The sequence below is a fragment of the Aptenodytes patagonicus genome, chromosome 2, assembly GCF_965638725.1.
Source record: "Aptenodytes patagonicus chromosome 2, bAptPat1.pri.cur, whole genome shotgun sequence".
Lineage (NCBI taxonomy): Eukaryota > Metazoa > Chordata > Aves > Sphenisciformes > Spheniscidae > Aptenodytes > Aptenodytes patagonicus.
Window position 1 is genome coordinate 102261930 of NC_134950.1, and position 15399 is coordinate 102277328.

Sequence of the window (15399 nt, forward strand, 5' to 3'; positions counted from 1 at the left end):
GTGCAAATCTCTTGCTACCAATAAATCAGTACTTAGCAGGACGAGCGTTACTCAGAGTGGTATTTCAATGCTTGCATTATGAGCTGATGTCTGTTCACTTTGCCAACCCAAATTCCAGTCCAGGTCTTCACGTAATGCAAATCAGATTATTGAAATCCAGGGTATGCTGATCTGGAACAGCCTGCCAAGATGTACTCAAGGATCTAATCTTAACTCCGAATTTAGTTTAAAATAGTAGTATTGTTCCTTTCCCGTAATGCCTCATTCTCGTTTTCCTCCTGAATTAATAGTCGAGCTAAACAGATTCTTACCTAAGTAACTCTGATAAAAGTAGTATTATGAGTGGCTGTACTGCCCAGGTAATTAGACAGCTCTGCAAAGTCAAGCAGTTTAATTTTTTTTCTTAACTACTGCCTACCTTTTTTTGCAGATCTAATAATACAATGTCAACTGGAAGGGTACGAACGAAAAAAAAGGCATGTTCTTCAGACCAGTCTCCAGACAACCTTCCACTAAGGAGTTCTGGAAGACAGGTATTTATAATAATTTAAAAACACATGGGTTCGTACTCTGGTATTTTTTATCTTCTGTTGACATTTATAAAGAAAGCGGGCTTCATTGTGGATAAGTTAGGACTTAGAGTACTTATCCAGAGAGAGGGAGAATTAGTTAATTCTGTGAATAAGTAGGTAAAGTGTCTCATTTGTGAACAGTATTCAGAAAAGACAAATTGCTCAATATAACCCTTAAATACTTGATGTGTTAAAAATACAATCACAGATTTCTGTACAGCCAGACAAAGCTGTCTGCCCATCCAGACGGAGGCCTAAAACGCCACGATACACAGTACCTTTGAGGCCCAGAAGAGACATTTGGTATACAGCTTTGTATCTGGAGTCCAAAAAAAGCCCCAAGCCTGCCCTAATATTTTATTTGAGGCACAGATAAGATTGCTACTAATTAATATCAATAAGTATGTGAAGAAGAGATTTTCTGAAGGAGAAATAGAATGAACGCATGAGGCTTGACTCATTAGCATGTGATGGAGCTTAAAATATGGTTTAAACTGGAATCTTTGCTTATATGCTTCAATGGCATCAGTTAGACTAAGGCAAGACATTTTTAGCTTTAAATGATATTTCCAGCCTTACTGTTTTTTTTTTTGGTAGAAAAACTGACCTACTTTGACAGCTGTTTCATGCTGCAGCTATTTCACAATGGATACAAAAATTTTCATTAGTACCATTTTAACCATTTGATGCTACCCACAAGCTGCAAAACTGTCTGAATGCCATTTTGTAGAAGATGCATTTGTGTCATTTCTGGTCAGATTTCACCTATTCTTTATTAGGTGAAGAAGAAAGCAGCTGAAGCAGCAGATGATGATGATGAAGCGTCAGAGAAGAAATACAGAAAGTGTGAAAAAGCTGGATGCACTGCAACATGTCCCGTTTGCTTTGCCAGTGCAGCTGAAAGGTTTGTTTCTTCTTATTTGCATTTTCCATGGACTTTCTAAACTTGCAGCTGAAGTTTAGGATCCTAACTATATTCTGAAAAATCCTTTCGTTTCTAAATGTAGAGGGAGAATCGAGAGGTACTAATATGAGTCTTAAGATGCCAGGGAAGTGTCACAAGTTATTCCTGTTGTGGATAACTTTCGACTGTGCAAGTTGCTAATTCAGATATAGAATATCTTTAGAATACGCTTATTTATGTTATTAATGGTGCCTTCTGGAACACGCCTTGCTTCTGTGAAACTGAGAGCATATTAGTGTAATCTAATCTACGAGGACGCTAAACTTGCTTTCAAGATGGAAAATGAAACCGTCATTTACTGCAGAAAGTCTTTATCACTCTTCCGTTGGAATGCTTTGCAGTCTGAGGTGAGATTCTCACTTCGAAATGTTAGGTCTCGGGAGACAGTCGTACTTATTTTAACTCTTTATTCTCAAGTTGTTCATGGCTTTCTGTGTACTTGCCCAAGTCCTTTTGCATTCTGACCCTGGCGGTACTTAATGCACGATACTGGCAAGGTGTATCTATAATAAGCAACACGTTAGACCTCGTTATGCAGTAAGCAGACTGTAATTATATAGCATTCCTCTCTCCCTGGTTAATTGAGACAAACTTTCCTTGTTTTATTTATTTTCCAATGATATAAAATAATTCAGTGCTTCATTTAGTTATCTATGTGGATTGTTCTTTGGTGGCAGGAGGTCAGTGTATTCTGGATGTTGTCACAGGAAAGCCAAGTGTTTTGGCAGTTGCATAGGAGACTTGTAGGGGAAATGAGCATCTGAGAGATCAGCATTGGTGATATTACATTTTTTATTTAGGAAACAATAGATACTGCTTAGTCATCTTTTTGAATTGTTATTTTAATATTTTGATTTTCACCCCTCCCACCCCCCCAAGTACATACTTTCAACATTATTTATTTGCGATGAGATCATTTCATGGCTAGCTATTTCAGTTAGTAGCTTCGGTCACTGCTTTTTACCTCGTGCTTTTTACTGTGTGCGTTTATCTTGAACCATTTCATTGACTTTAATGAGAGTTTTCTAAGTGAAGAGCGATTGCTTTGTCTGATGAATATAATCTTTGCTAGTGGATATTTCTTTCTGAGAGTAATAAAGAATAAATGCCCAAAATCTGTAACCACTTCCTCAGGATTTTTTCTCATTGGGTTAAAATCGCAGCCAACTCGGTCACGTGAAAAAAATAGGCAACATCTGTTTTGTGTTCAGATTTGCCTTTATAGTTTTGTCAGTTTTTCTGAGGATGGGATGTTGTAATGATTGATGAATCAATTGATTCATTGTACAAGAAAAATACTAATTTAAATGACCCCTCCCACCCCTGCACTAATATCAGAACAAAATGGAACAAAGTAAAGGAACTGTAAGTTTCTGCGGAGAGGGACTTTGTCATCTTATACATTTGCAAAATGCTTAGTGTGCCACAGCACATGTTATAAGAGCAAACTTATTTCATGTTCAGGAAACGTCTGCTTAAAGGGTACTAAAGACAGGCTCAGTTGACCATTGTTAGCGGGAGGTTGCTGGAAGCCAGACCAACTATAAAACTGCACATTGTGTACATTTTGCCTCCTTTGCATCTGGTGTTACTTAGTTTGGAAACTGGAAATGTTTGAGACAATTGAAATGATCTTATTGTTATTTGTATGACTGTAGTGCCTTGTGCAAGTCAGCCTTCATGAATGTAACATAAAGCCCTGGCTTGTCCTGAATATTTTGTTCACGTTCTAGAATGTGCTACTGTCAATAGAAAGATTTTTTCTAAATGTATCGTAAAACTATTTCTATGTCTCCTGTGTTACAGATGTGCTAAAAATGGGTATACGTCTAGATGGTATCATCTTTCCTGTGGGGAACACTTCTGCAATGAATGTTTTGACCACTATTACCGAAGGTAGATTTGCCAATTAAGGTTGTGCCTTTTCAGTGCTTATTAAAATTTGGCAGATGTTACAACTGTTGAAACATCACGTACATAATACAAAGACTTGTCCTCTGTGCTTGCTTTATTCAAAGTGAGGCTTAGATATTGGTGCTAAAACTGCAGGTATTGTATGGACTAATCATCAACTTAAACATAGCAGCGTGAACAAAACTGGTTACTTTAGGCAGGCTGGCTTGTGTGTACAATTACTCTGAAGCTTTTGTCTTTTTTAAAACAACATCAGAGAATTTTAAATGATGAGAACAGTTTTAAGTAAATCTATTTTCCTTTATAAAGCAAATGCACTTTACGATGTGAATTCAGGAGACCTTGCCTCTCTGTAACATCAAATCAGTCAGCAGATTTAACTTGCGGTTCAGTGACCGTGAAGACTCTGGTCAGGCTCACAGAGTGCTTTCAGCTCCAAGCTCCTTCCCATTTGAGTGGGAGTTGAGTCCGGCTCTACCAAGACTTTTGGGTGCTTATGTGCTCAGCAGTACCTGTGACTCAGTCCAGACCTTAGATACCGGGAAGTGTGCTTATGATCAAGAGGACATAGTGGACAGGATGCAATTTATTGCTATCGTAAGAACCATGACTTTATCCTTTTTAATAGGAAAAATATAGGAGACTCTGCAGCCTTATTTCTCTGTCCTTATATAAAATGTTTAATTTTAGAATAACTGCTGTTGCTTGAAATGAGCTAGATATTCAATTTTCTGACTTTGCTGTTTTCTTTTCTCTTTCTTCTTAGTCATAAAGATGGTTATGAGAAATATACTGCCTGGAAAAGGATTTGGACAAGTAATGGTAAAAGTGAGCCCAGTCCAAAAGCCTTCATGGCTGATCAACAGCTTCCTTACTGGGTAAGATGGAGGGTGATTTATTTAATAGGGTATATTTCAATGTGATGTTCTGATGTGAGTTTCTGATGTTGTATGTTCAAGCAGCAGGTCAGCTGAGTTTTTGTGGGGGTTTTCTAGTATCAGATGACTGTGGAGAAGCTCAAGATAATAGTTCTGATCAGCTCCTCCATTGTTGGAGACCTTCTCCACACCCCACAAAGAACAACCTTCTGTTGCTTTTCAGTGAAGTAGCAGCTAAGATGTGTGATGTTCAGGTAGAATAAGACTTGGCGGGGAAAAGGGAGCATGCCAGCTTTAGGAAAGTACGAGTCTGAAAGACTTCCCAAACAGATTTTGTATTTCCTTGGTAAAAAGAGAGCAGAAGAAAAAGACTGGAATGGAAGGAAGTTTGGTGGTGGTTGTTGGTTTTTTTTTTTGTTGTTGTTGTTTTTGAAGTGGTGAACTACGTGTTTTTGCAGTAATGCTTGCAAAACCCACTGAAAACCATAGTAACTGGGTGTTGAATTAATTCTGGAGTTAAGTTCTGTGGAGAAATTCAGTCTTACAGGAGATAGACACAAGGTTTCTGTATACCAAATGTCTTACCTGAGGATTACATGAGAACGAATTTAACAATTATATTTGACAACTTCCTCACATCTCCCTGCTTTCTAATTGGTTAGTTATGCTTCATTAATCTTATCTGTAATCAGACAATAACAAGTAAAAACATGTTTGTTTTTTGACTTGTAGGTGCAGTGCACAAAGCCAGACTGCGGTAAATGGCGTCAGCTGACAAAGGAAATCCAGCTGACACCACAAATAGCAAAAACTTACAGATGTGGTATGAAACTGAACAATTCCACCAAGGTAACACAGAAGAGTTTTGCTCATACTGAAAATAACAAGAAGTTGATATCTATTGTTTGCAGACATTAATTTCTTCTTGTTTGCTGCTTAATGTTTCTAATGTCAAAATGATTGTCTGATGGCCTGGAGAGCTGCATGGTGACAGGCCTACATGCTGTTTGGACTTTTTGTTTCCCCGAGTGGAAATGTCAAGAAAGAAGTATCTGGAATATCTTTGTCTGCACAGTCAACTGTGAAATCCTTCATTCTGAAGCTATGGAAAGATTATCAGCATGTACAAAATAGACACACACCAAAATGTTTATTTTGGTTTTGTTCAGCCATACTTTGTTATTGAGGAAAGCGTTTGAAAAGCTCAATGAGCTTTTATTAATTTCTAGCAAGTCTGTCATGGAGCTTTACATGAAAACTTTCAGCTTTGGCATGAAGATAACTCCTGAAGTTTGAAAGGGTCCTTATAGTGCCACAGAATCTATATAGTTAAAAACGTAACATGAAAATACTGACCAATCAGAAGGGTCAGCATTTGATCTTGAAACTTTGTGATAAAGATACTCTTAAAATAAATGAGACACTTTTTTTTTTTTATAGTCTAGACTGGAAGAGTCTCTCTGGAAAATCTGGGATATTTCCAGAATTTTTCTATAAAATTCCTTTTTTTTTTTTCCCCCATTTGTTTGTTTCAGTGTGCCACTCCATTTCTTGGAAGAAAATGTATATTTTAATGTCTGATCAGTAGAAACTAACTTAACAAATGAGAAACATTTTCTGGTGTGTTTTTGCTTTATGGTATGTTGTGCTTTTTCACTATGCATTTCTCTACTATTTATTTTTACTAACATAATCATCTCTGCTACAGAAGGCTAACACTAACATATTTTGGGTTTGTTTTTTAAGTTTAAAGAACTATGCCATAGACAAATTACTTTGTTTTATATTTAATTTTTGTTGTACAGCTTAAGAATAGCTCTGATAACATTCGCTTTTCTTTTAGACTGAGGGCTCAGACCAGTGTTCCATGCCTGAGGACTTGGTGAGTAGTGGCTGTTCCTCCTCATTTGTCCTAGAATATGAAAGCAATCTTAAAGCATGGCATATTTCTTTCCTTTTCTTGGTCCTTTGGCCAGTTATGGTGGCATTTATGCATTTTGCTCAGGAAACTGTCGGGCACTATTTGCAACAGAGCCTAGGGCCTTCTACCTTCTCATCTTTTTCCTCTTTTCCCTTATCATACTAATTAGCTTTCAGGTGGTTGGTGGTGTCTTTGAGTTGTGGCCTGTGATTCAAGGTTTACTCTTAATTCTCATTTTTGATCAGGCAAAACTGTATTCAGTTGCCAGCTTTCCAATAAAATTCCCCATCCTAAAATTTCCCTTTCAGGTGGTTTCTGTCTTTAGTCAAGCTAGTCTCCTCCTTTTGAAGACTGCGGGAGAACATCAAAATATGTTTTCTCTTTCCTCTTCCTCATAATACAAAATGAGACTTGATGTACGTTGGTGTTTCAATGGGTTTATGATCATGTAACCCTGCATTTCAGATTTAGTATGATCTGGTGTTCAATAACCCAATGTTGACAAGTGTACCTGAGGTACCTCTATCCCAGGAAACATGTTCAAGCTTATTGTTGACTCTTGTAGAAGCTTTGTGGTTTTGTTTCCTTAATGCATGTTTGATTTGTAAATTAAGGGTGAATCATTAGCGTTTCTTAGGGTTTTAGAAGGTCTTTGATGGGGATGGCAGAATCTAAATTAAATTGATCAGTTAGCGTAGACTTTTCTAAGTTCAGATTTCTGGATGCATAAATGACTGTAAATGTTTTATAAAGGGCCTGATAAGGCATAGATGTGTTGTCATGGCATGTCTCATCTGTTTGCTTTCCACGTGGGTGTGGAGTTTGTGAAGTTTCAGCTCCATTTCTGAGGAAGAGATTAATGCTACAGGTTTTCTGTGTCAGGCAGAGGAAGGGGAAAGAGGGAGAGAAAATGTCTTTATGACTTGCAATTCTGAGATTGGTACTGCTAGTGCTTTTTGGTCTCAGTTTTGGAGGGAGGGGGGGAACTGGTTCATTTTCCAACGTTTTCAAAGTACTGACGTGTTCTCTTCTCCCCTCTTTCCTTCACTTCTCCGCTTGGCCAGAGAGTGGCTGAAGTTTCAGACCATTGGTGGTACTCCATGCTCATACTCCCTCCTTTGCTGAAAGACAGTGTGGCAGCTCCCTTTCTAGCTGCATATTATCCAGACTGCGTGGGCATGAGTCCATCCTGTACCAGCACTAATCGGTTACCTGGTGAATCCAACCTTGTGAAGTTAGAGCACTTAAAGAGCGTGCCTAATTTGACTGGTAAGGGCCATCTGCAGGGCTCTGTTGCTTAAATAGGTGTGATAAATTTTGTCTTATAATTGAGTTCAGAAGGCACATAATGCTCCTGATTCAGAAATACTGGTTCTGTTCTCAGCACTAATACACGCTTTCTGTGTGACTGCCTCTGTACTTCTTTGATGCAATTTACTCATTTGTAAGATAAAGGTAATACATTTCGTATGGCACTTCTTCAGGGAGTAAGCACAGACTGCATAGGCTTTTTGTTTACCACCTGTCATTTGTTTATAGAAATGGGAAATTAACATGTGTGTACTTAAAAGATTGTTTGTGTTCTTAAGGAAATTAAGACTTATCAAAACAAAACATGATTCTGCTAGTTTTGATATTGTGGATCTTTGGGGCTTTGGAGAAAAGGATTTGATTTCTTCAGGCATTCAGATTCTGTTTACGTTAATTTTTTTGCTAATGACAGCTCTGAGACTGACAGCCTGGGAGTGCGGATCTGTAGAATAGGTCGGGTATGGAAAAAGGTAATTCAGGATTCCCATAATCATCTCAGAGAGAGTGCTTTGAGGAAAGTTCAGCTTCTGTGTCGTCTTAGCAGGCTTTGCTCTCCTTAGGTGCTGAAAATAACTCTGTTCATCTCTTCAACAGATATTTATCTGCTTAACAAACAGAAAACTTCATTACACAGAGCTACCAATACTGCACGTGGAAGATGATTACTTTTAGTTACTACCCCCTCTGGGCAGTGTTGGGAGTTGAAGATGAAAGGGGTTCAGAGGACTGCATGAGCCTGTACAGTGGTGCTAGACCTTAGACTTGAGTTTAGATCCTGTTCCTTGTTGGACTCATCATGGCATTCGAGGGCACATACTGTTTCTCTGACAAAACTTCAGCTCTGATAGGTCCAAGATGTACCCATCAGGTAGCAGGACAGTAATTAATACTGCACAGCCTAGAGGGTAGGAGAGGGGAGAGCAATATAAATGAAATCATTCTGAAGGTGGCTAGAGGCTGGAAAGCTTCGTTACTTGTTTATCTGTGTGAGGTCAATGGATCGCCTTAGAGGGAAAAGGATGCGATGAAGACACGATGGAATATGACTAGTTCTTGGTGTGTCTTTATTCAGTTGCAGGCATGAACAAGTATTTCCAGCCTTTTTACCAGCCCAATGAATGTGGGAAAGCACTTTGTGTGAGGCCAGATGTCATGGAACTGGATGAGCTCTATGAGTTCCCAGAATATTCACGAGACCCTACCATGTACTTGGCTTTGAGAAACTTGATTTTGGCGCTGTGGTACACAAACTGCAAGGTAAGAGATGCTAACAGTTCATTTGTTTGTTTACAAATAATAGCTACTTTTTTTGGGATGTGGACTCTCTTCTTAGGGATTGGACTCTCTTCTTAGACATCTCCTTATGCACCAGAAAAATTGCTCCTACCCTTTTGAAAATACATTCTAAGATTGGCTGGCTTTCTGTTTGTTGTTGGGGGTTTTTTTCAGTTTTAATGCCTAGGAGCTTCTTTTGCAGCAAAATACAGAAGTTTTAGAAGTATTAAAACTCTACTGAGTCTGCCCAGCTATTAACTTTTAAAGGGATGCTTGAACATTTCTAAACAGTGTTTGTGGGTGCTTTATGATTTTTTTTTTTTTCATATGACTGTTGGACAGGGAAGTGGTTTTCTTTTTACTTATGCTAACTCTATGACACTGCCTTCAATGGAATTGCTGGAATTTCTCATACTGAAGCTTTCAGATACTGCTGTCTGTATTTATGTGAACATTTTGGATATTAATCTGTTTTTTATTTGGAATGCCGCTTTGGAATGGATTTTACTGGAATGTCATTGTGAGCATGGCCACCAGGCAGATTCATTTTGCAATCAGGGATGCATTTCAATACCATTCCTGTACTAATGGAGCACACCATGGAGTCTGCAGGAGTATCTTGTAGGCTCATTTGCTTTTATTCCATGTTAATCTAGCTTAATAATTGTTACCTTACTGTGTAAAGCTGGCTAGCAAGAAAATTCCACAAAACTTGCTTTTAAAATGCTCTCAGAAACCTGATTCATGATTAATTTTTACCATCTGGTTTACAGTTTAACTATAATGTAAGTGCACGGAAAAATTGAATATTAGACAATCAACACTTTCTATTCTTTGTTTCTCCTTTGCAGGAAGCTCTTACCCCTCAAAAATGTATCCATCATATCATTGTTCGGGGGCTTGTGCGTATTCGTTGTGTACAGGAAATGGAGAGGATACTTTATTTTATGACAAGGAAAGGGCTAATTAATACGGGGATTTTATCAGTCAGTCCTGACCAGTATCTTCTTCCTAAAGAATACCACAATGTAAGTTGCTGTAATAATCCCTACGTTATTAGTGCTATAAAACTACATGGCACATGTCATTTTTTTTTTTTTTGCTTCTGGATTTTTTGCTCATTAGCTGTGATTCCAACTGTTTACGTAAAAATTACATCTAAAAGCAAACACGTTGCATGCTTTTCATGGTTCTCATCTGCCTTCAATGGTTATGGAAACTGCAGACATGGGAGACTTCCCAGCAAGGTTTTTGTTCCCACTAAAATCTGTGGAATTCAGTCCTATGGATTTGTGCTTCCTATGAGTTTTTCAGATGGATGGGAACTGTGCGAAAAATACACAATACACTTAGGTTCTTCTCATGGCTTAACCTTATAATACACCTCTGCTTCCATAGGTGAGGAAACTCCTTTCCAGATTGGTTTGCAAGAACTATGATTAAAGGGTACATATTTATGACTAGCAATTTGCTTAACAGCACACAGAAACTTATCAAGTTAATGTATTCTGTAATGGAATATCTCCTAGAAATTGCAAGTTGATTTATGTTTGGAAAGTGTATTTATATGTTTTTAATTTATAAAATAGTTTTTACTGGTCAACCCAATTTGTGACTGAAATCATTACAAGGTAAGTGTGTTTCTTGTCTGACAACTTCAGTTAGATTTTGTCACTTGACTGATAACTTCAGCTGTTGCCATTAAAAGAAGTTGAGACATCTGCTTTTAAAGTGCTTAAAAATTGTAACTATTTTCAAAGCTACAATTGATCTTTTCTCTATATTAAATGCACTATCATCTTTAAAAGTTACCACTGATTACTTCAGAGGACAAGAGAGCTTAGACTTCTGAAACCTACAGGTATTTTTAACTTCAGCAAGAAGAAAAATAAATGTGCAATGATGATTTCTATTTTAGTTCTAACTATGTTTGTTTATTTAAATCTTTTATTATTTTTTAGAAATCTGTCATTATTGTTGGGGCTGGTGCAGCAGGATTAGCAGCAGCCCGACAACTGCACAACTTTGGAATTAAGGTAAGAAACTTTAGAATACATTACTTAAAAAAATCAGACTTCCTTTGCTTTGAAAGTGTTCTTTATCAAAATGAAAAAAATTACATTCTTGTTACAAACATTTATGTGTAGGGCATCTTAGTTAATTTGTAAAATCTGGGGTTTTATTGAGTAAATCTGCTGTTTAAAAACAGCATTTATTTGTATCTGAAATTCAGCAAAGCATGCAGTGAATATTTTACAGACTTGGGTTGGGAGGATAGGGGAGACATGGATATTCATGTCCAAATAATGGGACTGCAGATGGTGATGGTTGTTTAAATGAGGTGAAATTTTCTTTCCTTTGTGCACTTTACTGTACTCACTTGTTGCTTATTAAAAACAAGCAAACCACATGTACTTCCCTTTTCCCTCATATTTATCATTCGTTGACAGTGTGATCTCACAATACTTACATGTTGACGTAATTTTACACATCAGAATATTCTTAGGAAAATCTGTGGGACTCTCTACACGAGGTGTTTGCAGGGCTGATGTTTAAGGAAATGAATGAGCATCTGACTTTCCAGATTTGTATGTTTATATGTTCATATATGTATATATTTATATGAAAACCTGAATCCTATAGCCCCATTATCTCATTCTTTGATTGCTAAATAGCAAATTGCAGTCCAGCCTTTTTGTACATCAAGTCCTGTGGAAAGCTATCCTGCAGTAAAATACATAAATGAAAACTGGCAGGACTTTTTTTTTAATATATAAAATATATATTATATATTTTTATATATATACACACTGTTGCTTTCTACTGTTCTGGAGAGATGGAGTTTCCCTAAAAAGACCTTCTCTAACAATAAAAGGGTAATATAAGTAAGTACAGGTAAACATATTCAGTCAGACATCCATCTAGTCCAGTATCCTGTGTCTGTCTGTGACAAGTAGTGGATGCTGAAGGAGGTATGTATGAATGGTGGAGATACGTAAGAATGGGGTTTTCTTGGAATACCCCAGAATGAATTTCTCCGAAAGGTGTATGGACTTTCTCAGATGGACATTGCACCCAGATCACTGTGTTTAATAACCTGTAGCATGCCTAAAACTCCAATTTTGAGATTTCCTGAGTGGGTCTTTAGCTTTTTTAAAAAGAAGGCTTATTTTTGTTAGAGTTGTTTCTTAAAGTAACAGTTATTTTATATGTGTATATCCCAAAGGGTAACCTTTAAGGCAGTTTAAATGCATAAATTAACTATATCCGCAAACGAAAATAAAGTGTTAAGATCCAGCATTGCTGGATTACTTGGGGGGTTTTTTGTTTTGTTTTCCTCTTTGCTCTGGAGTTGAACAGATATGTTTAATATAATCAACTCTTACAACTTACTAAGCTGCATTGTGTCATAGGTCATTGTCTTAGAAGCTAAAGACAGAATTGGTGGCCGAGTGTGGGATGATAAGACATTCAAAGGAGTCACTGTTGGAAGAGGTGCACAAATCGTCAATGGATGTGTCAACAACCCAATGGCACTAATGTGTGAGCAAGTGGGTTCCCTGCAGTGGTCATGCATTATCACTAGTGAAAAACTGTCGTTTAAGCCAGGTTTGGGTGGCTGGGTAAGGGTGGGAGTCCTTTTTCATGACACGATTAAAACACTGTTCTGCATTGTAAGTAACTCTCTGTTGCTGTTATATCTTTGATAACAGTTGGGGACAGAGGGGCTATAGGATGGTTTTGGGCACATGATGTAAAGAAAAACAAGGTGGCTCCAGCTTCAGAACCAGAAGAAACCACTTTTTTCCCCTTTTCTGGAGATAGTAATGTAAAAGGTCCCCAGCAGACTTCCTTAGAGCTGAGAAAGGCTTTACTGTGGGAGGCTATTGTTAAGTTGTTGTAATACATAGTTCTATGACAGACTTGCCTTTGCTCAGCCGCTCTATTTCTAGTTCAATTCCACACAAGTTAAGATGAATATGTATAACAACTACTGATGCAAACATATTGCAGTTTGATTTTTTTTTTTTTTTTTTTTTTAAATTTGTTGATTTGATTTGTTTTTTTCGGGGCAGGAAGCTGAATTTCTCCAAGTGTAACTTGAGTATCGATTTTGTTCAGAGAGGCATGCAAATCCAGCCCATGCTGTTTTAACAGTTTAGTGCTCTATAATGTCATGAAAAAATTATTATTATTTTTTTTTTTTTTTAAATCATGTTTTAGTTATGAGGTGAAGAGCAATGACTTCTGAATACACATTAGGTGCCCATCCCTTTGTGGTCATTTGATGTCAACTTTCATTCAAAGTACAGCCGTATCTTGAGAAGAGATCTGCAGTGGTGACCAACAGCCTAGAGAGATGTGAGGATATGTGAAAAACCCTGGAGCACACCCTAAGTAACAAGGCCCTAGGAAGAAGTTAGCACTGTATTTGTGGTATTTTCTCTAGACTGACTCTGTAGAACATAAAAAGGTCTTTATTCTGACTTAGCTCTGTTGTGTGTTTGATACAAGTTGGACAAGCAGAGCAAGATACTAGGTTTAATTCCAAATAATTTCTTTCTTTGCTTGTTTGTTAATGAAATTGGCGGTAACTGGCAAGCAACATCCTGTCAATTCCTGAATGCAGGGAACTGTTCAGGCATCAGGCACCAGAAAGTTTTAGAAAAGAACTGATTTTAATGGCGATTTAGAGAATAAGGTGAGGTAGAAATGAAGGAGACTGGTTCATCATGTTTGATTACCAGACCCAACATCTCTGTACTAGTCCCTGGCCTGATAGGAAGGTTGGAGATGAGGTTTCTGGGAATCCCCGATAAAAAAAGGATGGAAGAGTGGGGAACAACAGTTTGTGGACAATTAATGGATAGAAGGGTTGTCGGTATTCCAGTTTTAGGAGGATGAGAGTTTGAATTAATCTTACTAATTATTTAAATTACCCGTTATCCTGGATGTTTTTTAAGTGGCATCACTTAAATCTGAGGGATTCACCTTACTTTAAATAACTTTGAGGAGGCTAGGCACTGTAGTTTTTCTATACTTAAAAAGCAATAAAATGTCTTTTTCTTAAGCTTGGCATTAAAATGCACAAACTAGGGGAGAAATGTGACTTGATCCAGGAAGGTGGAAGGATAACAGATCCCACTATTGATAAACGTATGGACTTTCATTTCAATGCCATCCTAGACGTCGTCTCTGAGTGGAGAAAAGATAAAACCCAACATCAAGATGTTCCTCTTGGTGGTAAGTAGGTGATTTATTGCAAAGCGAAGATGTTGGCTGTGTTCATAGAGTTTTATGTTAAATTGGCTTTTACGTCGGACATTTTTATAAGTGTATGGCTGTACATCTGACCTTAAATCCAGCAGTGATAACCTGGCTCTATGGAGGACAAAGGGAGATTGACTATTGTATACACACAGACCAAAATGTCACTTATAACTTTTAAGGAAGCCTAATTTGAAGGCTTTTATAATACGGTATGACTTCTGATGTAGTATCTTGTTTTCATGGGGTAGCTTTTTCAGTATAACTAGTTGCACTAGCAGTTCAAAAGACTTGCTTCTTGCTGAAGCAGGCCATAGCTAGCCGTAACTCATACTTTTTGACTAATCTGTCTAAAAAAGAGCCTGATCAAAGCTTTCTGCTGGCAAGAACAGTCCCATCTCCATTGGTAACGCCTCCCACCACACTTGCAGCATGCAAGCACATTCAACACCAAAAAATAAACGTGCTTAGAAATCTCTGCCTTCCAAATCTTTTCAGCATGGATTCTGTAAGACAGAATTAGTAACTTCTCTGTTCTTCAGTGAACTCTGGATCAAATTTCTCAGGTCTTTTGGTTTTGTAAAAATTAAGCAGGATTTATTTGCAAGGATTCTCCATTACCTTGAAGTGTATTTTCCTTGAAATATCTTCAACTATTGATGATAGGTAAACAATTAATTCTCCTGTCTCAATTGGCTAGCCCAGCTGTGCTGTTGCACAGTGTGTTTCTTTTTTTTTTCTTTTAAATCATTTAAACTCTTGTTTTCCTTAAGTTATGTATGTTTCCTTTTTGAAGATGATGATTTTACTAGGGAAATCTATGATTAAACAACAAAGTTGTATTTTATCACTGGAAAGATCTTGTGGGTTTTTTCCTATGAGAAGAAAAACATCTTAGCAACTTCACAATAAGCTTGAAGATCTTGTGATCCAGAGAATAGCATATTGAAATGCAGTAGGACTTCTGATGAATCATGATATATTCTTATTTTAAACATGTTCTTTCATAGAAAAAATACAAGAGATCTATAAAGCCTTTATTCAGGAGTCTGGTATCCAGTTCAGTGAGCTGGAAGAAAAAGTACTACAGTTCCATCTCAGTAATTTGGAGTATGCCTGTGGCAGCAATCTCTCTCAGGTGAGTTTTGACAGCTGTGTTCTGAGGTGGTTGAGTTTCATAGAAGATAGGGTTGGAAGTTACATTGAGAAGTCATCTGATCCATCCCATGGTGGCCCCAAAGGAAGAATCGGCTGTCCCTAAACTGTTCCTACATCCCTGACCTGTTCTTTAAAAGC

At 37.5% G+C, this 15399-nt stretch overlaps 1 protein-coding gene across 2 annotated transcripts in view; it reads left to right on the forward strand.

Moving 5' to 3' along the window:
- Nucleotides 1-15399, forward strand: part of KDM1B (lysine demethylase 1B) — a 29045-nt gene that overhangs the window by 2530 nt on the left and 11116 nt on the right. For both annotated transcript variants that reach the window (XM_076330616.1, XM_076330615.1), the window contains 13 exons: nucleotides 431-533; nucleotides 1352-1476; nucleotides 3343-3432; nucleotides 4217-4328; nucleotides 5061-5177; nucleotides 6172-6210; nucleotides 7314-7518; nucleotides 8633-8817; nucleotides 9687-9863; nucleotides 10797-10871; nucleotides 12249-12386; nucleotides 13908-14079; nucleotides 15114-15241. In XM_076330616.1, the coding sequence (XP_076186731.1) occupies nucleotides 444-533; nucleotides 1352-1476; nucleotides 3343-3432; nucleotides 4217-4328; nucleotides 5061-5177; nucleotides 6172-6210; nucleotides 7314-7518; nucleotides 8633-8817; nucleotides 9687-9863; nucleotides 10797-10871; nucleotides 12249-12386; nucleotides 13908-14079; nucleotides 15114-15241 (1653 nt within the window). In that variant the 5' untranslated portion in view covers nucleotides 431-443. The remainder of the gene's footprint in view (nucleotides 1-430; nucleotides 534-1351; nucleotides 1477-3342; nucleotides 3433-4216; nucleotides 4329-5060; nucleotides 5178-6171; nucleotides 6211-7313; nucleotides 7519-8632; nucleotides 8818-9686; nucleotides 9864-10796; nucleotides 10872-12248; nucleotides 12387-13907; nucleotides 14080-15113; nucleotides 15242-15399) is intronic.